We start from the raw sequence: 27,031 nt of genomic DNA on the forward strand, positions 1-27,031 counted from the left end.
CGCCCGCATCGATCGAAAGGGGGAGCGGGCGAGCGGCTCAATTAGCAATGCAGTGTTAACAGGAGCTGAGGCAGGCTAATTTCCTCCGCGTCACAAAGAGAGTGGTCGGCCGAGGGGGAAGATGGAAGAGAAGAGAGGGAGAAATGAGAGTACGGTGGGTCTTGGCAAAAGGGTAAATTAGTCTTTCTATCCAACCTCTTAGCTGTTAATGATTAGTTTATTCCGTAGGGTGTGTTGTAGACCAAATTGTGTTTTAGCGGTGTGTTGAAGACAATATCAACTTTGAGAATGTGTTATGCACAAAATCATATTTTCACGGTGTCTCATAGACAAATTTCCCTATATTCAATAGATCAAATCTGCGACGTACACACACTTTGGCATATAACTCAAAATCCCAGCACGTGTGAAAACTCAAAATCTGCGACGTACAAAATATATTCAATTCATTATCAACCGATCGCAATGCAAGCCAGAGTAGTTTTCCATTGATCAAATCCCAACACGTCCAATTCATCCATCACACAACAGGATAAAATTCTTGAGAAATTCATGAAGACAGAAGCAGAAGCTGCACTTGCATGTCTCGTGGCAGGATAACAGCAGAAGTAGAAGCACGCGTGAACACGCTGCCAACGGAAGAAAGAAACAATACTGCCAAAAATCTCTTGCAGGAACTAAAGTAGTAGGAGCATACATCTGAAGGCACAACCATGAACAATATATAAGAGCCTGTTATTCTTCAACAAATGGAATGGTCAGAAACAAATGCTAACCTGCATGGAAACAAGCTCAATGGTCCCACCATTTCCAGCTGGTAACATTGTAAAGACTTCAAGACCCCGACAACCACGAAACCAACTTGGACGGTCTTTCAAGATCTCCACAATCTATCAAGCAAGCTATCATAAGAAACCTCCAGAGAATTTACTAAGAGCAACAGTATGTTCCAAAAAATTTCATTAAAAAGTTCCAAGTTTTGGAACGAAGTGGCACTAGAGGATAAGTGTCCAACATTGCAAGGTAGATATGAACAGAAGATTTAGTAAAGAATCCTTGTATATGAAGCACCTAAGCTACCTGTTTTAAGAAAATTATTTTAACCAAATAATACAAAAACAGTTTTAGCCCACTGAGAGAGCTCTATTTGAGGTTATATACATTTAAACCTGCAACCTAATTTAATCAGCAAGCAGCACATAAGCATCTTCAGAAGCTACACAATATATTACTTTAGACGAATTAGGAGTTGACTAGCCAACAGATCATATATTCTCCAGTTATATGATCTATACACCCCATTTGTAATAAAGGAATGAGTTTTCATGACTGATGCGAGTGTCAATTTTTTTTTGAAAGAAATGATGTTTCAAGTTACGAGAGTAGGGCAGGGGTTAATAGGAAGTTAGAACTGTGGAGACGCACGTTAGAGTCGAAATGGTTCAGACTTAGTAGGACCAAGACCGAGTACATGATGTGCGATTTCAGCGCGACTAGGCATGAGGGGGAGACGTTAGTCTAGATGGGCAAGTGGTGGTCCAGAAGGATATTTTTCGGTATTTAGGATCGGTGCTACAAAAGGATGGCGACATTGATGAAGATGTTAGGCATAGAATTTCAGCTGGCTGGTTGAAATGGCGGCAAGCTTCTGGCATTCTTTGTGACAAGAGGGTGCCACAAAAGCTAAAAGGCAAATTCTATAGGACAACAATTCGTCCGGCGATGTTATACGGTGCTGAATGTTGGCCTACAAAAAGGCGACATGTCCAGCAACTGAGTGTAGCAGAGATGCGGATGTTGCGGTGGTTTTGCGGGCACACAAGGAGGGATAGAGTCCGGAACTAAGTTATTCGGGATAGGGTCGGGGTGGCACCAATTGAGGAGAAACTTACCCAGCATCGGCTGAGATGGTTTGGACATGTCCAACGAAGGCCTCCTGAGGCGCCGGTGCATAATGGGGTTCTTGAGCGGGTCGATAATGTAAAGAGGGGTAGAGGTAGACCTAAACTAACGTGGGATGAGTCGGTTAAGAGAGACCTTAAGGATTGGAATATCTCTAAAAAGATAGCTTTGGATAGGAGCGCTTGGAGACTAGCTATCAATGTGCCTGAACCTTGAACTTATTTCTTTCGGGTTTCATCTCTAGCCTACCCCAACTTGCTTGGGAAAAAAGGCTATGTTGTTGTTGTTGTAAATGATGTTTCAAGTTGTTTTCCCATTGCTGTCTCAGCACAGTCCCCTCCCCTGGAGCTCCTTTGATGAGCAAGACTTTCTTGTGCCTGAAACTCTGCAGGCAAATGTCAAACTCTCCACAGCTAGGCCACTGTGTCTCTCCGCACACCAGGAACAGTGTAAAGACCGGAGATGAGATGCAGACTGATTGATCTTTTCCTCTTCCTTCAAACTATTAATAACAGGGTTCATGGCCATTGTTGTAGGATTTCTAGGGTACCCACAGCCGAGTGGTGGAACGCACCCGCCTATTCCCAGAGAGGGAGTACTCGGGGAAGTACTAGGCGATTGGGCTAATCTAGCACTGAGACAAGCACACAAGAACACACGATCTAGAGTGGTTCGGGCCGCCGGAGCGTAATACCCTACATCCATTGGGAGAGGTATTGATCTTGGTTGTGTATGAATCTATCCTCTGCCGGGTCTTGGCTTTCACCCGGCCTGAGTTTTCCTCTAGCGGATGCCCCCTTTTATAGACAAGGGGTGCGAATACATAAAGCGTTGAGGCCCCGACAGGTGGGCCCAACATGACTGTGTAGCATACTGCGCGGAATACTTAAATGGCTACAGTGGTTGCGAATCTTTCCTCCGATATGCTTCCATGCCCTGCTGACCCTCTGACGAAGGGAGGTCTTCTCGTGTCCTGTCAGCAAGGTGCCCGTTGGCCGGCAAGGAGAAGGCCTCCGACAGCGGGACCGCGGCCGGGGAGAAGGAGCTAGGGTACCAATCCCCCGCTCGAGAGCTGAAGGGCGTCTACCAAGACGACGACTCCGATTCCGATAATGGCGACCGCCGCAAGAAGCTGTACGTAATGTACGGCGGAAGCTGGGAGCTTGTCTCCCGGCGGGACGTGAAGACCCTTCGCCGGGAGGTCCTTTCGGTGAAGCCGGGGGTCCCGAAGGCGGCGCCGCACCAGAGGTGGATGAACACCACCATCTCTTTCGGGCCATCCGACTGCCCGGAGAATATGGTCGGAGCTGGTGTACTACCTCTAGTCACCGCTCCTGTCATATCCAACGTAAGGCTCTATCACGTGCTGATTGACGGTGGGGCTGGCCTCAACGTCATCAGCTATGCAGCGTTCAAGCAGCTGCAGATCCCGGAGTCCAAGCTGACTCCCTCTCGCCCATTCTCCGGAGTGGGCCCACACCCGGTGTTCCCTCTGGGGATCACATTGCCGGTTACGTTCGGGACCGAGGAGAACTTCCGCACAGAGAGCGTTCTGTTCGATGTTGCGGAGGTGAACCTCCCGTTCAACGCCATCATTGGCCGACCGGCACTCTACCGCTTCATGGCCATTGCTCATTACGGGTATTTGGTCTTGAAGATGCCCTTCCCCTACCTGGCGCGCCAAATGTCGTGGTGCTGCAACCACAGTCGGGTGGCGGAAGGCACCCGCCTTAGCCCAGAGGGTGTGTACTCGGGGGTTAGCTAGTCCTAGTTCGATCTCCCTCAAGAACACGATGAACACAGCGGGATTAGAGTGGTTCGGGCCGCCGGAGCGTAATACCCTACGTCCACTGTGTGTTGTATTGACTTCCCTCGAGAGAGAGTTCGCGAGAGCTTGTGTGTGTCTGGAGAGCCTGTAGTGCACAACGAGCGCCTCCCTTTTATATCTCAAGGGAGGCGCGTACATGGCTATTGGGTCCCCGACAGGTGGGACCAACGATGTAGTATAAAATAACGTACTGTTCATACATTATGGCGTCGCAAGCAAAGGAGATCTCTCTCCTGGATTCCTTTGCCTGCTCCTGGAGTCCTTCGTTCATCAAGTCCAGGCGCTGTCTTGTCGGGACGATGCCAGACGTAGCCGGTGGCGTCGCCTGCCATGTAGCTACGCGGGCTGTGTAGCTTGCAGCGTAGGCGGCATGATGGAAAAGTGTCGCGCCGTCGTATCCATTTAATGCTGCAGACGGGCTCTGCGCGGGTGCGGCACAGGCAGCTGCACTGTGCACCTTGGTAATACGCGGTGCACAGTGAGACCTGACAAAGGTTGTCCCGCGTGCCGCGGCGACAGAGCACGCCTCAACCCACCGCATTAAATGCGGTGGGTGGGCGAGTCTCCCAGCGGAAGACTCGCGCACGAGCCCGTGCCCCCGGGACACGTGGCGGCTTCAGACCTTCATGCGGTAAGGGGGGTCCGGACGGACGCAGGAGGTCCCGGACCCCTAGGGGGGGTCCGAGGCCTCGGCTGTCAGCTCGGAGCTTCCCTTCCTTAGAGACATGTGGCGTCTCCGGACCCATCCCCAGGCGGGGAACGGGTCCGGGGCCGTTGGCCTGGTGAGGGAAGAGCCTGACCCGTGGGGCCTGGCTACTCCGTCCTTTCCGCGCAGTTACGGATAACTACGCCGGTCCTGCTTTGCCGCAGTAAGAGTGGGTATCCCTGCTACAGGGTACCGACAGCCATCAAGTAACATAGGTGACTAAAATAGCATGCAGCAATTCATGAACATGTAAATATCTAACAGCCCATCAGTGACTGTCAGAAAGGCCTTGACAACCACAAACAAATTTATTAAAATGCAAGCAATATGTCAGACTAAAATAGCATGCAGCAATTCATCAAAACCACCAAGAACACCATCTGAAAAGAATCACGCAGAACATACCAAAACACACAAAGCAACAGTCCTGCATGCACTCAGTTTAGTCACTGCCTTACTGCCTAAAGCACCACCATTAAAACAGATGTACTCTATGTTTCATCAGCATATGAATAATGTGTAAAAAAAAGAGAGTCTCTAGTGACTAAACTGTAATGATGCAAACCAGGAATACCCATATATAGTGATGTGTGTATGTGAGATATATATAGTTCTTTTCTCAGTACAGAAAGAAGGGATGAGGCATGAACATTGGAAACTTCTGTGACTGCTTGCTTCCACCAGTTGGTATGCAAGTTTTAGAGGTATCAAACTAAGATTCGGAATCCAATTACCATCAAACTTTGCAGCAGAACGGATGAGTTTATTAATACTGAGACATAAATGTACTAAATTCGGAATCCAGTTACCATCAAACTTTGCAGCAATTGGTATGCAAGTTTTAGAAACACGGTCAGAAACTAAAAAAATTTCAAGCGTAAAGGACATGGTCTTCTACAGGGCCATCATTTATGTCGAGATTAATCCGTGATTCGTTTCTTTTTGTGCAAAGCAAATTGAATACATTATCACATCTTTCTGTGACTGCTTGCTTCCACCAGTTGTTATGCAAGTTTTAGAGATATCAGCCGGCAGCAACAACATTAGCATATTATTTTCATAGGGTACCAGGACTGAATGACCATATAATAATTTACCATACATTGACAGTTTGGAAATAAAATAGAGTGATTATAGGAGATGACAAAGGAACCGATGCAAAGTGATTTTCCTCAGCAACCAGAGCTTACCTAGGCTAACAATGTCGATTGAAGCGATCAGCAGGTTGTGAATCTAGGAGATGGCAGCCAATCAGATCAGAAATCACCAAGATCTAAACAAGATCTAGGAATCAGGAGAGAGGAGATCAAACCCTAGGCAATATAGGAGAGGAGAGGAGAGGAAGAACTCACATATGACGAGGAAGTGGAGGCACCGTGGTGGCTCTGGAGGCGGCGGCGGCCGAGGTGGTGCCATCGTCGCAGATCGGATGCCGTGGGGGTGCGAAGGCGGAGCAGCATCACCAACGGGGAGCTGCAGGGGTGGCGTCTAGACGGGGGTGGAGCGGCAGCGCCGAGCCGAGCCTTGGAGAGCAGGTGAAGCGGCAGCACAAGCAGGGAGGCAGAGCACGCGGCGCGGCGGCGGAGCGCTCGCCTCGCCTCGCCTCGCGTCGCTCGCGAGCGGACTGTTCCCGGACCCAAGAGGTGGGGACGAGTCTCCCCGGGGAAAACGCGAGCCCCCCGGCGTGGGCTTCCAAACATCAGGGAAGTTTAGCCCTTCCACGTGGGCCTCTAGCCCAGGGAAAAGTCCGGGATCCCCGCCGGGATTGGGGCTCCCAAACTAGCCCTAAATAGGTTGATGGGGCCCGTCTGGGTGACTCCATGGATCCTAGCAAGTCATCAAACACGGCAAAACCCTAGTGCTAGTAGCCTAGTATGGGAGTCTACTGCACCTGAATACCGCCACTTGCTTCGCTCTCGGCAACTACTCCATGATATATGCAGATCATGCAACCACTGAACGGTCTGAACCCAACAACTAGTGATTGAGCTGTCTTGCTGAATATCCATCCGTTGCAACCAAGAACAGTATGCCTGACAGATCCCTTTCGTTGCAGCAGTTGGCCTGAAAGGGGGCTGGAGAAATTCTCCAGAGGTAAAAGAAAGTCAGCCCTTGCCCCGTGATGAGGATCTAAAGGTGTGGACGACCGGAAGTGGCCAGAAAACTAGAACTGAATGGAGGGTCCAGTGTCAGAGATAGGACTACGGTCCTGTTTAGCACAACTTTATGAGCAGTTTCATATGCAGCTGTGCCAAACGGGTATTTTGCCAGCAGCTTCTTCCACGAAGCACATGGTGAAGCTGTTTCCAGCTTACACTGGGGAGATGAAGCTGGAAATCGTAGCTTCGCCTAGCTTCTTCCTCGGACCCACGTTTCGCCAAACGATTTTGAAAACAACTTCAGCTTCATTAGAGAAGGTGCTTTAGGAGCCGTTATAGGAGAAGCTGAAACTATGCCAAAGAAAGCCTACATACGAGGAGCAAGAACATGTGTGCCTGTGCGTGGGGCCAGCATGTCAGTCGGTTACTGTGCTGCCTCGCTCAGTCCAGTTCGATCAGTTGACTCCTTGGCAGTTTGGCTGAAGGTGCCACGGAATATACCCGGGGAGAAAGGTGACATGGGAGGAGACGAACAGCTTAATGATCAACTAGGACTAGACTCCTGATGCGCCAAATTTCGCTATCAACACACGTGTCATGAAATTTTAATATTGTTCATGACACCACCAGCGAATATCATCATCCATCGTTTGTCTTTCCAACCTTTTTACATGTCAAAGTTGATCGCTGCAATTTGATGAATTTCTTACAAAATTAAAGCTGCCGTTAAATCCCTACTAGTACTCCGTGTAGTGTGTTTGTGTGTGTACCACCTCCTCCTGTGCAACAGTTCGCAGTAACTCCAAGAGGTGGCACTGTACGGCAGGGTAGAAGATGCACGGCGATTCGTTGCTGTCCCGTAAAGGTAAGGGTGGCTCCGTGCTCCAATGGAGGAGCTGCTGGTGTGGAGTGCAGACATGTTCGTCTCTTCCAAGGCATCTCCGCCTCGGGATCCAGCTGTGACACAGGAGAGAGAGAGAGAGAGAGAGAGAGAGAGAGAGAGAGAGAGAGAGAGGAGTTTTTTTTTTTTGAGAAAGAGAGAATGGTGAGTTGGTGACCTTCTACAGCTCGTCGTTTTCTCCTTGGGCCCTTCTCGCTTCCTGCAATAATAGGCACAAGCTACTAACATGAATTTTTGTTCTTTCGCATCTTCTTTCGTTATCGTCTAACAAAGCTCCATAAACATTGCATTGTGTTTTCAAGTATGACAGAAAGCGATTTTTGCGTAATGAAAGGGATTAGGCATCATGTTTCAACTCTTTTGAGCTCTCCTCCATCCGTTCAACATTTGAACGTTGACTCCATCATTCAGTATGAAGGGTGACAGTTAAATACAGTTTGTAGGCATACTCTATAGGACGCCTTGCTCACACAAGTCTCCAATCGAGCATGTCATGTGTGCGACATTTATGTAATGTTCGTAATTAATAGTAGGAAGGAGCACAAAACATATGCAAATAAAATATTTTATGCGGAAAAGAAGTCACTTAGCACAATTTCGGAGAAAAGGGGCATGTGCTTAAAGTACATGCTAATCCTACTTATTGTTCCTTTTGTTGTTTGATAATCCCATGCATTATAGGCACCGTGTCGCCAGCCCATGAGACAAAACCCAAAGGATCTACGACCTAGAATATAAATTTCAGGGGGGGCCTCCTCTACCCTTTGCTTTCTTCTTTTCATGGCTGTGGTCACATCCCTAGGACAAAGAAATAAAGAGGATAACATCTCTCAAGAACCCAAGAAGCATGCAAAAATAAACAAAAGAAAAAAACTTTTAACTTGCATTATTTATTCATACTCCATTACATGACATTGTTTCCTAGAGACTACAATGCTTGATTCTTTTATTATTAAAAAACAATGCAGAATTCCTATAGCTTACTTTTCACTTGCATTTTTTCTTTCAAAAAAACTTTTCACTTGCATTTGTTTCATCTTATATTATACCTCTCCTAGCACCACTTGCTCAAAAGAAAATACTAGCACACATTTATTCCAAGAGCAATTACCATCCTACCCTCGCCAAATTTCCGCATAGGGCGTGGGCACATCAAAGAGGACAGCACTAGTCACAAAAAAAAAAAGAGGACAGCACGTACAGACCCGTCAGAGTCAAAGCGTTCCCGTTCCACTGGCCACCACCAGCCCCGTGCCGTGCAGGCTGCCGAGCCTTGCCTTTGCCGAGCCGTTCCCCCTCACTCGCCGAGGCCTAGCGCAGCTTTACTTTACTCGCCCCCACCACCACCTCCTCCACCTCGCCTTCCGCTTCCCACCCGTCCCCGCGCCGCCGCCTCCGGACCGCGGCCTCCCTCCTCCGGCGAGACCTCTCGCGCCAACACCGCCCCATGCCCCGCCGCCGGTGACCTCGGCCCCCCGCCATGGGCTGCGTGCACGGCCGCCCGTCCACCACCAGCCCCGTGGCCCCCGTCACCTCCTCCCGCCGCCGGGACCACCCCGTGGTCTCCCAGCCGCAGCAGGAGGGAGTCGACTCCTCCGACGCCGCCGCGGCGCCAGCGGGGCCTGGCGCAGCGCCGGAGCAGCAGGCGGGCGAGAAGCCTGAGAAGCCGGCGCAGGTGAAGAGGGAGCGCCGGTCGCGGTCGTCGCGCTCCGCCGCCGCCGCGGCGGCCGCCGCGGCGCACGCGGAGGTGCGCCTGGGCGGGAGCTTCGCCAACAAGGCGCGCGGCGAGCAGGTCGCCGCCGGCTGGCCCGCCTGGCTCTCCGCCGTCGCCGGCGAGGCCATCAACGGCTGGACCCCTCGCCGCGCCGACTCCTTCGAGAAGATCGACAAGGTGCGCCCTTTTCCCTGGCCCCTCCGCCTCCCCAGCTTCGTGATCCATGCCGCGCGAACGCCGAGGTGAAAAATTGCATCTTTTTTCCCTCTCTCCCAGATCGGCCAGGGCACGTACAGCAATGTGTACAAGGCGCGGGACTCGCTGAGTGGCAAGATCGTGGCTCTCAAGAAGGTGCGCTTCGACAACCTGGAGCCCGAGAGCGTGCGCTTCATGGCGCGCGAGATCCTCATCCTTCGCCGCCTCGACCACCCCAATGTCGTCAAGCTCGACGGGCTTGTCACCTCCCGCATGTCCTGCAGCCTCTACCTCGTCTTCGACTACATGGTCCACGACCTGGCAGGCCTCGCCGCCAGCCCCGACATCAAGTTCACGCTGCCCCAGGTCAAGATCCCGTCTTGCTGAGACACCATCACACCGATTATGTGAAATGCGGCTGATGGAGGTGTTTATGTGGGGACAGGTCAAGTGCTATGTGCATCAGTTGTTGTCAGGGCTCGAGCACTGCCACAACCGGGGAGTGCTGCATCGCGACATCAAGGGGTCAAATCTGCTTTTGGACAACAATGGTGTCCTGAAGATTGCAGATTTCGGTCTAGCGTCGTTCTTCGACCCCAACCATAAACAGCCAATGACGAGTCGGGTGGTGACACTCTGGTACCGCCCACTGGAGTTGCTGTTGGGTGCGACGGACTATGGAGTTGGTGTCGACTTGTGGAGTGCTGGATGTATACTTGCTGAATTGCTGGCTGGAAAGCCTATAATGCCTGGACGGACTGAGGTTAGCTGCAGAATGCTTGACTGTTGCATTATATTTTGCCTGAACTACCATATGGCTATCAGCATTCACCGTTGAAAGATTCAGTTTTCCACGGCTGTGAAATTTTCATTACTAAAGCTATCGTAGTGGATTCTTCCATTTAGTTGTGACCCTGCTGCAATACTGTGGTACTGTTCAATTGTTCATGTGGTGGCAAACCTTCGAATTTTCAATCTCTCATCCAAACTGTATTGGTATTGTTATTCATTATATTATTGGATGAAATTGTGCGATAACTTAACCTATTCAATGAGGGGGTTATGCAAAATGATATTGTTGTGAGAATTGTATTTTTGTTGAACAATAATTGATTCTATTTAATGTTCATGTGTAGGCGAACCTTCAAAATTTCAATTTCTCACCCAAGCTATATTGGTTTTGCTATTTTGTTAGATGAAATTGGGCAGTAGACCTATTCAAGGAGCGTGCCATGCAAAATGACCTTGTCGATGAAAATCATATTTCAACTTTGACCTAATTTAGATAAGAATTAAAGGATGTCCTTATTGATGATAAAAGGACCACTTTTTAATCAGGGTTACGAATGCACTGTTTTGTCAATGCAGAACTATACCTGATTCATAGGAATAATGGAACATATCAACCATCTGAAAACTTGATCTGCTTAGCGTCACATGGCACCTTTGTTATGCGTTAAAATCCTAAATTCCTTGCTTTTCTCTAGATCTCAGATGCTGAATTATTCTTTGTTCACTGGTAGCAATGCAATGAAATCATTTGGAAATACGGCTACCTTTTCTTTTAAAATTTAGTGATGGTCATATGTTCATTCATGTTCATCTTATTCGATTGCGCCTCTCAAATGTTTCTTCTTTTGATTGTATCTGTAATTTAGGTGGAACAGCTGCATAAAATTTTTAAGCTATGTGGCTCTCCGACGGAAGAATATTGGAAAAAATCAAAGTTGCCTCATGCAACTATATTTAAGCCTCAACAACCATACAAAAGGAGAATAGCGGATACATTCAAAGATTTCCCTCAATCAGCACTACGACTGATTGAAACACTACTTGCAATTGATCCAGCTGATCGTTTAACAGCAACGTCTGCATTACAAAGTGATGTAAGTTGTCTTTGTTACCATTTTGTTCTTATTTTTTATATAAATGAAAACAAAGACCTTACTTGCTCGATTAATTACCTTTGATGATGACATTAGCAGTGGGGGTACTAAATCACTAAGAATATTTGCAACCAAAAATTGATGATAGTAGCGACCTATTTTCCTTGTAGATCACTTTGGCCTTCTCAATTTGATTTTTAGAGATTATATATAGCAGCTAGTTGACCAGAATGCTCCATGTTAGTCCCTGAGAGAGAAAAAAAGTTCATTGCTTCCAGATTTCCAGAGGGCAACAATAGTTCATTTTTTACAGGACATGAAAGTATATTACTTGTAGCCACAACTTCAAATTGCTACCTTTTGTATTGATCAATATATTGCCATTAAGTAGGCAAACCACCTTGATCTATAGATTTAATTTCTGAACAAGTCTTCCGCTTTCCCAACCTTGTCCAATTCAATAGGTATATCCTGTAGTCAAAATGTTATTCTTGTTTAGACATACAAGATGTCTACGACACTACAAGTTCTTATCTGAATTTATGTGAGTAGGTTATCCATAATCCATCCTGCCGTGTTGTTATTGTGAATAATTCTTTTCAAAAACAAGCCCCCCTTATTTTCACTATGCATGCAGTTCTTTACAACTGAGCCTCATGCATGTGAACCATCAAGTCTGCCCCAATACCCACCGAGTAAAGAGATGGATGCGAAACGAAGAGATGAAGAAGCTAGACGGTTTGTCTCACTTACACTCACAAAGTTCTATCTATATTTTGTCCTTGTTCTGGATGCTATGTATTGTCATCTATGCAAGAAAGTGGTGCAAGTAAATATGAATGTTTTATTCCTTTGCCTGAGAAAGTGTAGAATTCAGAGGTGTCAATTTGAGCTGAAGCCCGGGATTACAGCAGAACCCTGAATTTTTTAGTTAATACTTAGCCTGCTTATGCATCTTAAAATACTTGGGGCAACACTGCTCAATGTGCTCATGTTGATCACAGGAGAGGACATAACATGACAAAAATGTATTCAGCTTATGAAAAAATTATTTCGTTTCTCAAAAGTTACTTTGGTCCACTGCAAGGACATGTACTGATTTTATACTAAAAGTGAGTCTTGGCTGTCGTGCCAAGATTCCAGGATTTCTGGGAACTTGTTGAGAATAATGCTTAGACATCATCATGGAATCCTGCTTACACATCATGATGAGTCATGCAACAATTTGTCTCCCTACTTTTCTGTAATATTGTCTGTCTTTCCAATTATTCCCCTAGATGCAAATTTATTGTTTCTTAGTACACTGTTCCTTAACATTCTGGTTGCTCGTTGGCTGATTGGCTCATTTATTGGATGAACAACAGCTTAAGGGCTGCTGGTAGAGCTAATGGAGATGGAACAAGGAAGACAAGGACACGAGACCGGCCTAGAGCCGTTCCAGCTCCGGAGGCAAATGCTGAACTTCAAGCAAATATTGATGTATGTTAACTAACTTGAGTTTCATTGTTCATTGGCATAAGCTTGTCTGCATATACTGTGTTGCAAGCATTTGTCTGAAGGGTGCAAAGTTTAGTTTATTGGCTAACAATTTTTTTTTTCTCTACAGAAAAGAAGGTTAATAACACATGCAAATGCAAAGAGCAAGAGTGAAAAGTTCCCTCCACCGCACCAGGATGGTGCACTTGGATATCCCTTGGGCTGTTCAAATCACATGGAACCAGCATTTGAGCCCCCAGATCCTTCTTCCTTCAGCACTGTATTTCCTTGTGAAAAAGGCGCCGTGCCTACCTGGTCTGGACCCTTGGCTGACTCTGCAGCAGGCAACCAGAAGCGGAAACACAAGTCTGGCCGCTCTTCAAAACAACCGTCAACTGCCCGTGCTAGATGATACATCATACAATGCTTAGTGCGAAAGAAGTATTCAATACTGAAAAAAATACTTTGCAGCAGCTCCTACGAACTAAGAGATCTCAGTTAAGTCATGGGGCTGCAGCAATGAATGAATTGTTTTTTTCTAAGATCCATTCATGTACGGATTTTTTCCGAACATCGGTCATTGTATAGGCTGGAGAGGGAGCTCAATTAGTCAATTCTGTACATTAGGTTCTCTTTTCCATTCTTATAAGCAGCAATATGTTATGTTAGATTTATTTGAGTGAGGAACGGAACTGTTAGGTCTACTTAGCATGCCACTCTACATAGCTTACTTCCAATCAATTGAATATTTTTTAACTGCTACCTCGTCAATCAGTTACATTGTATGTTTTCTTTCCATTCATCTAGATTTCTTTCAAAAAAAAAATCATCTAGAAGATCTTCAACTTAACTCAAAAGTTATGTTCTTCAGCCCAGTGTTGATATTTTTACAAGTTCTACAGCAGAACTGCCGTAATCTATATGCTATTGCCTATTAGCACGGTCTAATGCGCGGGCGGAGGTTGTATCGCCTTGAGTCTGGCGTGGTGACTGAGTTTTCACCGATTTGTTCCAGTAAAACGCCATTTTTTGGCGGCACGAAGTCTGGATCGATCCTGCTGTCCACTTCGTCCTCCAGCTCGTCGAAGACCCAGGAGTATCTGCTCAGGCTTCCATCATTCTCTGAGATGTACGGATTATACGCCATGTCTCCTGGACCAGGGATGTTACAAACATTTTGGTCAGACTTTGTATGACAGTTCCACGGTGGTTAGTTGCAAAAGGACACAGAAATATGCAGGGGAAAATTCGTCAATTTTGTACTAGCTAGCACAAGGGCTTTGTCTAAGCCATTGATTGCATTGTCTGGGTGTGAAAGTGCTCACCGCCGCCGGCATTGCCTTCAATAGTCCGAACTTTCTCCACCAGCGCTTGGAGCAGATGATGGTTCAGAACATTATAATCCCTACAACAAAATGGGTAACCGAATTATTCACAGTAATTTGATGTTAATTGAACATTGTGTTTTGATGGCCTGTGAGTGCCGTACTTGTATGTGAAGATGGAGTGCAAGATCTGGACGACAGCAGCGGCGAGGAACACTGATCTGACCAGCAGCACCTTGGACAGGACCCAGAACTGAGTGTTGAAGTCGTCAGCTCCCAGTTTGATCACTCCAATCTCCAGCATAATCGTAACGCAAAGACCTAAGAGGAATCTTGGTAGCAAACGCAAATTTCAGAGTTCAGTATAAGTTTTGATGTGGACACGAGTCTGAAAACTGAATGGTTTGGCAATCTGTCTGAAGTCTGTAGCCTGAATCTCACCGAAATATAGGTGGCCCCTGATGTCGAACGTCTGCTTGGCGCTGGTGAGCATGTAGATGAGGAAGGTGATGCAGCAATAGAAGAAGAAGGCCTTGATGAACCGGGACTCCACGAGGATGGCGTTGTGGAGGACGTAGAGCTTGTCCAGTGCCGCGAAGATGTTGGCCTGCTTCGCCCTGAACTCTTCCTGCAATGGCAAACCATAACTCCATCATCAGAGACCTATTCCTACCTAGCACAGCGTTGGAAAAAAAAAACAAAAATTCCCATTTGAACGGTGAAGAAGATGAATGAAGAGAACAACCTGAGCTTCCAGTATCGAGTGAGAATTCTGGATGAGATGATCGTGCGCGCTCCGGATCTCCTCTTGCCGGGCCAGCAGCTCCTCCTGCTGCTTCTTGCCGAAATGCGCGAGGTTCTGAATCGTCTCCCTGCTCTCTTCGAGTGCTCGTGCCTGGAAGCCGTGGAGATCGTCCAGCTCTCGCATCGCCTTGGCCTGCCCGTCCAGCAGCCGCATCTGGTTCTCCAGCGACCTGCCGGCCGCGCTCCCGATGTCGTCGGCGGTGCGCTGCAGGCCGTCCATCCTCGACGACACGGCGTCGCCGACGGCCCTGATCCCCCTCTCGACGCCCGCGGCGTCTTCCCTGAGCCTGTCCATCCCGTCGCCGAGGGTCTTGTAGGACTCCTCCACCCGCGCCATGCCGGCGTCCACCGCGCCCCTCATCGCGGCCTGTCCGGCCCTGAGCTCCGCCTGCGCGGCCGCGATCTCCTTGGACTGCTCGGCGATGGCCCTCGAGTGGCCGAGCACCTGGTCCATCTGAGCCCCGACGGCGGTGGACGCCGCGGCGAGGTGCTCGGTCTGCGCGGCGACCGACGACAGCGAGCCGCGGATGCTCTCGGATTCTTGTAGGAGATGGTCAGACCTCTCCTCGATGGTCTCGAGCTTGTCGTGCGCCGACTTGGACGTCCTGGAGAGGTCGTTCACCAGCCTCTCCGTGCTTTGCTTGAACGCCTCGGCCCTGCCCGAACAGGGATGATCCAGACCATCAACAACAATGGCATATGCTAATGCTAATCGTCAGAGTAAAAAAGAAAGAAAAATCAGAACAAATGCAGGATGTCAGAGGCCGGCTTACTGGAGCTGGTGGCAGAGGGTGTTGGTCTCGAGGAAGAACTCGAGGAAGACCATGTCCTCGGACTCGGAGAGGCGCCTGCGGCAGTGCAGCATGGCGGAGCGGTCGTCGCAGTCGGGGAGCGGCGGGCGGCCGGAGTCCTCTTGGAAGCAGCTGGTGAGGTGCCAGGCGAGCCTGGACTGGCGCTCCTTGTCGGCCATGATGTCGGCGCAGCTGGCGAAGAGGCGGGTGTAGGCCTGGCCCCAGCAGGCCGCCGGGCCCTCCATCCGGCGCCGCGCGTTGTCCACGAGCCGCGCGCCCCGGGGGTCGTTCCTGCCGCCGTCGATCGAGAAGCCGTCGACCGTGGCGCCGTCCAGCCGCAGCGGCGGCGGCGTTCCGGCCTCTTTCGACGTCGTCCTCCACGAGAAGATGCTCCACGACGCGGCATTGGGTGCGGAGCACAAGAGCAGGATCGAGATGGCAAGGAGGAGGCGAAGAATTCCCCCGCTCCTCATCATTCTCCGACGACTACGCGTGGATCACTCCTCCGCGTTCTTGACAATGTTTTCCTGCACTACCAAATTACCATCAGCGCTAGCTGTCGCAAAGATCGATGCAGCTGGTGTTAAAGTGTAAGTTTTTCTGTCGTGAAAACCGGTTATTACGCGCGCTGATGAACAAAAGCGGAGAGTTGTGAATGGCGATGACGAGCATCTAACTGTAAACGCAGGATTATTACAGCCAAGAACAGCACGTCATAAAGAATCAGTTTTTTTTTTTTGTTATAAAAATCTGTCGGTTGGGCTCCCGCCGCCGGTTCAAACTGATCAGGTTCAGCAATGAGTCCTCCGCGTCCGTTGGGCTCCCGCCGCCATAACCGTCGTCGATCACCGGCCGGCTGCCGGAGCAGCAGCAGATACACCTACGGTTGCGGTTCAGAATCAATCTGAAACCCTGTTGGCGGGCGCGATGGAAGAGAGGACGGAGGGGCTTGCTCTTGCCCAGGCGTTCGACGGCGACGATGTTGCGTGGCGGCTAATTAATCCGGCGATGATAAGCGTGGCGTCATCCCCGGCCCCGGCGAGAAACAAGGCACAGTACGCCTGCCGAAGAGCAGAACTTACCAATGCAAGCGGCAATCCTGGTGGCGGCGGTGGTAGAAATGGGGGCAGGGCCGGGGGCTCAAGGAGTGGGTGCTCGTCGGAGTTTCCCTTATTTATATAGTGGAGACAGCGGACGCGTTCTGACTGGGGCGTGCGTGTGTGAACTGTGGAGGGACGCCGCCGGTTCGCCGGAGGGCGCGTCCCACGAGCGGAGCGGAGCGTCACCGCGTCATCGCCGACTCGCCGTGTGGCCGCGTCGGCGTTGCGGTGCGAGTTCCCGGGCATCCGGCGCGAGTTGATTTTAGACGGGGAATGAGATGACGCCCGTTTTGGCTCCCTCTCTCTGACCTCGGTTCATGTTGGGGCGTCCGTTGGATTCACGCTCAACAGTCGCAAACTGTTCTCTCCAACCCAAAACACGTATAATTAATTGCTCGTAACCAAAAAAAAAATGTAACTTCAGGAGAATTGCACTCTTGAGTCTGGGATGTAACACTATCATTAGCACCGATAATTTTTTTAAAAAAAGGAATTTGCGTGCCATATAAAACATATCGATTGATCTGGGCAAATTTTCGTTCCTCTTCAAGAAAAAGGGAACATGATTCTTCGGAGGACCGAGCCTCCATATACAAACAGAAAATTGTACTACTAGAATACAGGAAACGACATGCCTCTTAGGAAGAAAATCAATATTGGCACATGGCATTATGGCAACAGCTGTTCGCTGCAGGTTTCCACTTTCGGGCTCTAGCTTGTGTAAGAAAAGGAGAGAATTGCAGCTATCGAGCAACGTACAAAAATCAATGTCACAACAGAGTGCGCCATCGAGGACGCGCCAGGAATACACATGCTATTATCGGAGAGGCTAAGCGCTACATGTATCAAGCAAAATACACGGGGGATCAAAATGGCCGCGCGCTGACCTTGGTTGGCTGGCTGCACCCACGCCACAAAGCCCGTACTTGGGGTATCATCTGCCAACCTGCGCTTCTTATCTACGCTGCTTGGAGTTGAGGGGTCAGCTTCTCCAAATCCACAGGAATGTCGAGTCCCGACTTTGTCAGACAATTGATCATCGCAGGGATGTCCTTAATCAAAGCTTCCTCCATTGCCTGATAATGTAGATACAATTTGTCGGTACACAGGTACATATAACAGATCCGAGGAATATACTGTGCCCAACAATTTTGGTACCAGTAAAAAATTTGCTGAACTGGCACTCCCTAGTTCAATTACTGCCAGGTGTAATCCAATCTCACAAGGAGATAATAGTTCTGCTGGTAACTACCGGAAGCTGGGCTGTGGAGGAAATGAACCAAAGATCAAGTATCTCACCTTCCTATCATCTTTCTTCTGCCTTTTTATCACCTCTGCGGGCCATTCAGCAATCAGTTTTTGGAGTTCATCCTTCACAAATGGTTTCTTCTGATCAGGCAAATGCTACATCCAACCATAAATATTTCATCAGGTTAGCATGTCATTTCAAGGTTTTTATATGTAAAAAGCTGGCTACAAATTTTTCTAGCATAACATGTATGTGCAATTTTTGGATAATATTTTAACATTCAAAATGTCAAAAATAACATGAGCTGGAACAACACAGCCAGCAGAGATGCAGCAGGACATTCAGAGCAAGGAATAACCAGTTTTTATCCAGAAACAAGTTTGAATATACTGCTGCTGTTTAGCTATTCCAGTAATCCTGTGCCAAACCTTGTAAAGGAGTTTAATCATGGCAGCGGCATTTTCTGGCTTCCGATCAAGCAGAGACCCCTGCAACAAGATAACCATAGCGAGTCTGCAATCAGAAACCTGAAGCAAAGGACATAATCTTAAACAAATTACCAACAACACCTATGTAGTTTTCTACAAATGGGTAAAAGCGCTAAACTACATACCCATTGCTGCTTAATATTGCACGTTGAAAAGTACAGACCATTAGTCGATCTCACACCAAATAACATAAGAAGAAACAATACTACATTTGGCTTGTTGAGTGATAATGTCCATTCCAGGAATAATTACCTTTGCACAAGCAAAACCTGTTGCAAGAGTGTAGTGTTTGACAGACTTGCCTCTTAGACTATTAATGTTCCAAATAGATTGAGAGTCACCTGCAGAAGCAGAACCTAACTATTAGGGAAGCCTCACAAAACCACACTATGTCACAACTCCAAAAAACAATTTATATTATTTGCCAAAAAAACTGACCATTTCATAAAAAAAAAAGATTTGACAACATTGTGACCCCTCCTTGATTATTCATAAAGATAAGGCAACTTCCTCAGGATCAAACTATGCCACTGGGAATGAGCAATGATACATGTTCTGCCCATCCCTAACTATTTGCCTGAGGTACAAAATGGCAATGCACCTCCAACACACTTAAGCACCAGAATCTAGCCTTAGGCCGGCTGTCTAATTTGGCTGAGGCCCATAAAAGAATCAAATTGCTTACCAACTTTGGCGGCAAATTCCATCCAAATGTCAAACACAGTACGATGCAGCTTGACGCCAGCCTTCACAAATCTTTCAGCATATTTCGAGAGTAAATCCCATCTGTTAGCATTGTAGCAGATGCTGCATAAGGCAGTATAAACCCATGAGATCAACAACTGAAAGGAGAATGAAATCTAAAATCAATGTAAAATGAAATATAAATCAATCACAACAAAATCTTAAGGCTTAATTTCTGCAAAATTCACCTAGTTAGTTATTACCCTGGATCTCTAATTAAATCCACTAAAGTTAACATTTTGAGAATATATTTTTGTTAAAGTACACCAGGACAAAGTGAATCAGAACTATATTGCAGAAACCAGAAAGATAGGCTGATTGTTGTGGTCAAACACTGTTATAGATTTTAATATATCTAAGCGCTATTTAAAATCTTTTACAATTATCTAAAAGGTAATTATATGAAAACAATATATGACGAATAGAATAGATTGTTACAAGACCAATTGAGAACAGATAACAACATACCTGAATACTATATCAGCAGTGCCTGGTTGCAACGGCAAGGCATTTCTCCTAAGGACTTGCATTATGCTTTCCATTAGTTTAGTATCGTTTAGCTCTTTAGCATGTTTCTGCAAAAGGAGAGGATCATAACCTCATAACCAAGTAACTAGGAAACTGTATAAGAGTTAAAATAAATGAATACCAGTAGATAATGAGCAGAACCAATGGTTGGAGTGATTCCATAAACATTATGCTTCCATAAAGCCTTCAACCCTGCATTCATAACATAAAACTTAATTAATGGGGGGCAAAAGGACCCTGAGTTAAGTTAGCCTAAATTTTGAAGGCGGAATAGGACGTTTCCAATCAGAAACTGGGTCAAAGAGCTTTAATATGTCCCACAATAGAAGAAACAAAATTGAAAAGTGATAACACATGAAAGTTGATGTCTTTGTGTTTCAGACTAGATGCCAATGCCATACAGAAATAGATCTCTTAGATGCTTAAAATCATACCATAGTCAAGGGCGCCCACACGAGCACAAGCCTCGGTCACCTTCATACAGAGATGGTCATTGAAGTTTGCATTGATGCAAAGATTTGATAGTCTCTGAATCAAGGATAAGTACAAGATTAAGATAGCTATAGTGATAGAACAATTTGAGGACAAATACAGAGAACATACTTGGCCATCAATGTCTGGAGACATTAGGTAGTATAAAGACAACTACTATACTAACTATAAGGAACTAGCACAGAAATTACTCTTGTTAAGAATGTTCCAGAATGTCTAAATTTGTTTTGACAATGCAGTCAACAAGTCCAGATCACGCATTCTTATTCCATATGTCAACATGACCAACATATAAAGAACACTCTGTTAACTCAGATGAATGAACACTTCTTCACAGAATAACAATAAAAGAGCCCTAGAAATTAAGGTACTTGTAACTGTACCCGCATGGTGATGATGATACTTCTTCACAGAATAACAAATAAAAGAGCCCCTAGAAATTAAAGTACTTGTAACTGTCCTCGCATGGTGATGATGATACCAATGAATGTGGAAATGTACAGACAATTGTACTGAGCTGATTTGCACAGCAGCACACAAAATATACAATGACCACAAGCATAGTCAGCCAGAATAGCACAGAGAAGTATTGTGCACGTTTGAGGAAAACGAAGGAACTTACAAATACTCTTAGTTTCTGCAAAATTTGAAAAAGAAGTTTGATGTCCTCCTTATTGGAGCAGCTACTGATCATCGACCACAACCAGGCATTTGGAGGCATAGTCTCAGCTTCAACAGATTTTAACATTTTCTGGTACATCTCCTCTACCGCTTCTGTGGCCAACCATGATATGAATTAATCCAAGGAGCAGGCTAATGAAAATTAGGGAATCCATTCTATGTGTAGTTATAGTATATCAAATGAAATACATAGCAAACTCAACCAAGAACCTAGCAGAATGAACAATGCCTTTGCTTGTTTTACTTTGTGGGTTTGGAGTTATCTGGAAAATTGTAACTTTACAAGAAATATAAACCTCTACTAGCGAAAACAAATGTCAAATCCACGAATCTAGCAAAGCCGACCGGGGAAAATGACCAGATCATGCATAAACTTTACTTAAGCATCAGAGAGTCAGAAAACAGCTCTGCATTTTCTGGATTACAATCATGAATCACTTGCATGAGAAAAAACTTAATTGAAGGCACTGCAAATACAACCAGAAAGATGTAAGGTACATTGATGAGCCCAGGAGGCAAATGTTTGGATATTTATGCAGGGGATCCTTTTGCTGCTAACTCAATAACAGTATGAAAAAGTTGCTGCTTAATTTTGATAATGTTTTCTTCAAAAACTGAATAGGTTAACAAATCTAGCACAGTTTACAGGGCCAATGGGAGAGCAGGAAGTCAGGAACTATGTAATGGCAAAAACAGTGTTCCAGAACAACCTGTAGGGTGATCCACATCACTTGCTTCTGTTGAGAAATGAGCTGTTGCCATATGACGATGTACTGATTTCTCACTCAACCATTGTGAAGCCATGGTTGGCAATATAAGGTTACCTGAATTATTGAAAAAACAATTTAGTAAAGATAGTTTCAATCCAAATTATTTTAATCAATGATGGAATTAATTGCCCCCATAAAGAATTTCACTGCAATAAATAAAGCAACTTAATAGTCAGTTAGCTGGGGTACTTCAGAAGGTGTTGGTAACATCCTCTTTTCTTGAAGAAAAGTTCAATATAATCCAAACCAACAAAAAATAATGCTCAAGATGAACAAGAAGCCAAGGAAGGATGAATGTCAAGCCATGACTCTGTTCAATTGATAGATGCTTCTATGTAACTAGCTGCCCCCACAAACAAGTGGAGATTGTTTAGAAATATAATCTTCTGTGGCAACAAATGCAGTGACACACTCCAACTAGCTAAGCTCACATCATCATTTCATTTCCCTAGCTGCCCAAATTATTCAATGGCACGACGTCATATGATCGAAGCCAGGACACATATAACACAATGACTTAAATACTTCGTTCACTATTGGTCCCAGACTCACTGATGGTTGGGATTATCAAGGAAATGCTGATGAATTATTCAAGGAAACATATACTACATTCAGTGGCCTCACTATGAAAGGCAAGCATATAGTAGTGCAAGCAAATTAGTGCACTGTGAGGCAATTGGGAGTCATCGTCAACCCAATTTTCAGTATAGTCCACAAAGAGCTCACTGGAAATGTCTCGCATCAAATACGGCCTCTAAATGGAAACCACCATAGAAAACAGTTAACTCCTCAGAACGACGCACGAACGAACATCTCTGCCCTCTAAGCCTTTTAAACCCTCGCAAGCCCCTTGAAATTAGCCAGGCAATCCCCAACCTTCACCACTTCCCGAGTGAGCATGAACACTTTTAACTTGAAACCCATGCGAGAGAGAACATTCCCTCGCGAGTGGAGACAACAAGGTTAAGCACGCTGCTCTGCGCGCTCCCCGCCAGTTCGACGAAATGCCGCGCCAGGCAAACCCGCGAGCAGCGCATCAGAATCACAACAGCCAGACGATAGAGTTGAGGGATTCGCGGTAAGAGAGCTCACCAGGCGATTGGGGGGCAAAGCAGGAGGAGAAGTCCCTGGCATGATGCCGAGAGGATGCCGAGGAGGGGACGCCGTAGAGATGGAGCAGGAGGGCACCCTCAGCGCTTGATGCGCTCTCGAGACGAGGGCCCCAGAGAATGCCGGGGAGCCCGGAGGCCGCCGGGGACACGAGGACGCGACGCGCGCGCGCGGCGGCGGCCTGCATAGCGGCGGCTTCGCTCCGTGCGGCGGCCGGAGGGGGAGCGAAATCGAACTGGGGAAGTCTGCGAGGAGAAAGGGAAGCGCACAAAGTTGGGCTGCGTCGAGTTTGATCGGGTTCGTATCAAGCGTGTAATTTGGGCTCGCCTTAATGGGCCGTGAGTCCATGAACGCATCTCGTTGTTCGTTCTGGCCTGCTCGTCCATTGTCCTTCATTTTATTTTGCGGTGGAATTTAATTTTGTCTGTTCTCGACTGGCTGACTGCTGATGCCGATTTAATGCGAGAGAAAAATACTGCTGAATGGCTGTCTGACAAGCCAGCTGAATAGAACATCCATTTTTATGCTTTCTATTTTTCAGTTAATTTCAATGTTTTTATAAAAAGAAGAAAATCGTTTTTTATGAGGAACTGGTTCGCAAAAATATACACGCACACTCTGAAAATTACATGCCAAAAGATTAGTTGAGCACTTCTCCCGGATGAATGGATGATACAGTTGCAGCGGCGTGAATGGAAGGCAAGGTCGACGTGGACGGCCAGATTAAACCTAGAGGGAGAAGAGCTTCCTGAGATTCATGGGCGAGATGTACTTGCTGTCGCCGTCGACGATGTACTTGGCGAGCAGCACGTTGGCGGCCTCGCTGGGGTGGTACGGGTCCCAGAACACGTGCTTGTCCCGCGCGTCGCACATGCTCGTCGTCGGCCCGCACGGCACCAGGCCGTCGTACGACCCGCCGTTGCCGCAGCACGCCACGCTCGCCGTCTCAAACCCTGCAGCAGCAATAAGAACCAAGCAACGAAAAATTATTAACATCTCATCGTCGTCCTGAGCTCCGGCGGCGATAGACCTCGTCGACCGATTCCCATTGCGTGCTCACCGTAGTTGGGGTAGTTGGTGATGAGCTCCATGACGAGGTCGTAGACGTTGGCGAGGCAGAACCTGGCGCCGGGGAGGTTTCCGTTGAGCTCGATCAGCAGCTCCCGGAGCCGGGCGTTGTACTGCGCGGCGAGCTGGTTGGGCAGCTTCACGCACTCGTCGTCGGCCACCCGGTTGATCGTCTTCTGGTACGGGATGCAGCCCAGCGGGCCCGCGTTGGCCACCACGAACTTCCGGGCGTCCAGCGTGTACAGCCTCTGCAACAACAACAGGCAGGCACACCTGCGGCGTTCAGGATCGATCCGCCATTGCTGAGTGAGTGGTGTGGAGATCGATTGAAGCTGCAGCTCGCACCGTGAGCTGGTCCCGGAGGTGGAAGATGAGGTCGTTGATGAAGCTGTCGGGCGACTCGGAGATCCGCGTGCCGGTGGAGAGGACCGGCATCAGGTAGTTGTTGAGGAAGTCGTTGGAGGCGACGGTGACGGAGAAGATGGCCTTCCTTCGCAGGAACTCCTTGGCCCTGTCCCTGCCCAGCAGCTCGTCCAGCTGCCTCCTCGTGATGTTGAAGTAGTCCACCTGGAGGTCCATGCCGATCCTGTTCACCTGATGATCATGCATGAACAGCGGCAGATGGATGATGATAATATAATTAATATGTTATCTTCAGTGTACTGTTCAGTCATCATCAACCTGATGACATGATTATTATTGATTGAATTCGGGGACGAACGACTCACGAAGATTTTGCCTGTCGCGTTCAGTATCCCGGCGCCCCCCGACGCGTAGTTGACGCCGTTCAGGATCGCGCCGCCGGTGGTGTTGGGGGCGAGGAATGGCGGCGAGTAGTCGGCCTGGCCCAGCATCTCGCCGATGATGTCGGCGATGGTCCTGCCGTTGGTGAAACGCCCGGTGGGCATGCCGCCGGACGCGGCGAAGTCGATGCCGTTGGGGCTCATGTTGGCCTTGGACAGCGACGGGATGTAGTTGTTGTTCCCGGCGTCCACCAGCGAGTCGCCGAAGATGAAGGACGCGCCGCTCCCGAACTCGTCCACCACCTCCGCTCTCGCCGCCGCCGCGCAGAGCACCGCCGCCGCCACGACGGCCATTGCCGCCGCCCAACCCATGCTTCGTTCTGCTTGCAGTCAGTCAGAGAAACCACTGGGCTGCGCAGCACAGCATCAACATAACTCACTCGATCGTTGCAGGCAAGGTAAGGGAAGCAGGGGCGATCGATTTGCGTGGTATATAGGTGGCCGACGATGGAAGTAGGTGGCTTATCAGCTGCAGCTCAAGATCTCCAAGGAACGAGAGAGAGAGAGAGAGAGAGAGAGAGAGAGAGAGAGAGAGAGAGAGAGAGAGAGAGAGGAGAGAGAGAGAGGAGAGAGAGAGAGAGAGAGAGAGAGAGAGAGAGAGAGAGAGAGAGAGAGAGAGATCGCCGGCCAGTGTTCTCCCCGATCGGTTTCCTTCCTTGCCGTGGCATCATGCTTGTTGATATGGGGAGGAGGGAGACTCGGGGAGCGAGCGGGTGCAGGTGTTTGGTTTGACGGTTGCGCTGCGAGCAGTGAACTAGATATGGTAGCTAAACGAACAGGGGTCCTATCGGTCATGTCACCTGGCCGGCCGTCGACGTCGCAGCTCCGACGTGTGACGGTTGTCCGGTCGCCGGTTCAGCAGGGTTGATGTGAGTTTGGCCTCCAGAATGGAAAGCTAGCTGGGCGCCTCTTGCTCTTGCTATTTTCTTTTCCGCAGTCGTCTCTGGTGGTTAGGTGGCGGTTAGTTTAGGTGGCCTGAAACAACCGAACAGGGGCTCGACCGGCAGGTGGTCTCTGTTTCCTTGTTTCCTTGGACAAGAGTCTGGCCGTTCTCTGATACTACGAGATAGATTTCATTTCAGGATTTGGTATCAGAAGAGACTCGGCTCTGGAAAAAGGAAATCGAAAGTGATTCTTGCTGCCTCGTGTCCTGCATATCTGCTGCGTATTCTTCTTGCTTGTTTGGTACTAACTCTGTACTCTCTGAAACTCTGATGAGTGCTCCAGGCACAATTCCTGAACTGCAACTGCAATGCTCGATTCTGAACTGCGACTGCAATGTTTGGTCCACGCTGTCCTAAATGTTGGAGACAGATCATCCAAACATTGGGTGTGTTTAGTTCCCACAAACTTTCCAAACTTTCCATCACATCCCCTATCACATCGAAACATTAAATATAGCAAATGACTCATGCATGGAGTACTAAATGTAGTTAAATAAAAAAACTAATTGCATAGTTTTGATGTACGTTGCGAGACGAATCTTTTGAGCCTAGTTAGATCATGGTAGGACAATATTTACCACAAACAAACGAAAAGTGCTACAGTGTGCTACAGTGACCGATGTGACTTTTTCTCCCACCTTTTCACCCCATCTAAACACAGCCATTGGCAGTTTTCTGAGACTTCTGGTGCACAACCCTGCTGAGTTTGGCATCCAAACATCACATCAACCCTGATGTCCTAAAAAATAAAAAGAAAGTAGTAGTAATGCTTTTATACCAGGGAGGAATATCATGGAGGGTGTAGTTATTTTACATGAGACTATCCATGAACTTTATAAAAAAACTTAACGGGGTCATATTCAAAGTAGACTTTGAGAAGGCCTATGATAAAGTTAAGTGGCATTTCATCCAACAGACGTTACGGATGAAAGGTTTTTCCCCCAAATGGTGTAGATGGATTGAAAACTTTATTTCAGGAGGAAGTGTTAGCATCAAAGTTAATGATGACATTGGACATTACTTCCAAACAAAGAAAGGGGTTCGGCAGGGGGACCCCTTGTCTCCTGTTTTGTTTAACATTGTAGCAGATATGCTTGCTTTGCTAATTAAAAGAGCAAAGAATGATGGATAGATAAAGGGGATTATACCACATCTTGTGGGAGATGGTTTGTCAATCCTACAATACGCGGATGACACCATTTTGTTTATGGACCATGACACTGAACAAGCAAAAAATTTAAAACTTTTGCTTAGTGTGTTTGAACAACTGTCAGGTCTGAAAATAAACTTCCACAAAAGTGAACTCTTTTGCTATGGAGAGGCAAAAGGATTGGAAGATCAATATGCAGAAATTTTCTGATGCAAGATTGGGGATTATCCTTTCCGTTACTTAGGAATTCCCATGCACCACAGAAAACTCCGTAATA

The 27,031-nt window shown here is 47.6% G+C and overlaps 4 protein-coding genes and 1 long non-coding RNA gene across 5 annotated transcripts; 1 reads left to right on the forward strand and 4 right to left on the reverse strand.

Annotated features, from left to right (window-relative positions):
* Nucleotides 1-399: 399 nt before the first annotated feature.
* LOC120662120 lies at nucleotides 400-6,078 on the reverse strand. Its single transcript, XR_005670197.1, has 4 exons — nucleotides 5,789-6,078; nucleotides 5,627-5,709; nucleotides 777-890; nucleotides 400-699 (listed from the first exon to the last, which is right to left on the reverse strand). It is a non-coding gene; the product is annotated as an uncharacterized LOC120662120 (long non-coding RNA).
* A 2,644-nt stretch (nucleotides 6,079-8,722) lies between these two features.
* On the forward strand, nucleotides 8,723-13,469 carry LOC120662119 (probable serine/threonine-protein kinase At1g54610). Its single transcript, XM_039941224.1, has 7 exons — nucleotides 8,723-9,327; nucleotides 9,427-9,711; nucleotides 9,791-10,108; nucleotides 11,004-11,231; nucleotides 11,869-11,969; nucleotides 12,596-12,710; nucleotides 12,838-13,469. The coding sequence occupies exons 1-7, from the start codon at nucleotides 8,917-8,919 to the stop codon at nucleotides 13,117-13,119; spliced, it is 1,740 nt and encodes a 579-aa protein (XP_039797158.1). The 5' UTR covers nucleotides 8,723-8,916; the 3' UTR covers nucleotides 13,120-13,469.
* Nucleotides 13,470-13,536: 67 nt separating this feature from the next.
* On the reverse strand, nucleotides 13,537-16,110 carry LOC120662118 (protein GAMETE EXPRESSED 1-like). Its single transcript, XM_039941223.1, has 6 exons — nucleotides 15,610-16,110; nucleotides 14,778-15,492; nucleotides 14,474-14,660; nucleotides 14,197-14,353; nucleotides 14,033-14,112; nucleotides 13,537-13,859 (listed from the first exon to the last, which is right to left on the reverse strand). The coding sequence occupies exons 1-6, from the start codon at nucleotides 16,101-16,103 to the stop codon at nucleotides 13,642-13,644; spliced, it is 1,851 nt and encodes a 616-aa protein (XP_039797157.1). The 5' UTR covers nucleotides 16,104-16,110; the 3' UTR covers nucleotides 13,537-13,641.
* A 1,136-nt stretch (nucleotides 16,111-17,246) lies between these two features.
* LOC120662122 lies at nucleotides 17,247-23,059 on the reverse strand. The gene is made up of 11 exons (XM_039941225.1): nucleotides 22,772-23,059; nucleotides 21,620-21,733; nucleotides 20,851-21,002; nucleotides 20,171-20,264; nucleotides 19,858-19,928; nucleotides 19,677-19,783; nucleotides 19,150-19,271; nucleotides 18,717-18,805; nucleotides 18,405-18,464; nucleotides 18,027-18,131; nucleotides 17,247-17,803 (listed from the first exon to the last, which is right to left on the reverse strand). The coding sequence occupies exons 1-11, from the start codon at nucleotides 22,974-22,976 to the stop codon at nucleotides 17,687-17,689; spliced, it is 1,236 nt and encodes a 411-aa protein (XP_039797159.1). The 5' UTR covers nucleotides 22,977-23,059; the 3' UTR covers nucleotides 17,247-17,686.
* A 289-nt stretch (nucleotides 23,060-23,348) lies between these two features.
* Nucleotides 23,349-25,244, reverse strand: LOC120662123 (GDSL esterase/lipase At2g23540-like). The gene is made up of 4 exons (XM_039941226.1): nucleotides 24,586-25,244; nucleotides 24,203-24,451; nucleotides 23,850-24,105; nucleotides 23,349-23,742 (listed from the first exon to the last, which is right to left on the reverse strand). The coding sequence occupies exons 1-4, from the start codon at nucleotides 24,970-24,972 to the stop codon at nucleotides 23,519-23,521; spliced, it is 1,116 nt and encodes a 371-aa protein (XP_039797160.1). The 5' UTR covers nucleotides 24,973-25,244; the 3' UTR covers nucleotides 23,349-23,518.
* Between the last annotated feature and the right edge of the window lie 1,787 nt (nucleotides 25,245-27,031).

This window comes from Panicum virgatum, chromosome 2N (genome assembly GCF_016808335.1).
Source record: "Panicum virgatum strain AP13 chromosome 2N, P.virgatum_v5, whole genome shotgun sequence".
NCBI classification, from domain to species: domain Eukaryota; kingdom Viridiplantae; phylum Streptophyta; class Magnoliopsida; order Poales; family Poaceae; genus Panicum; species Panicum virgatum.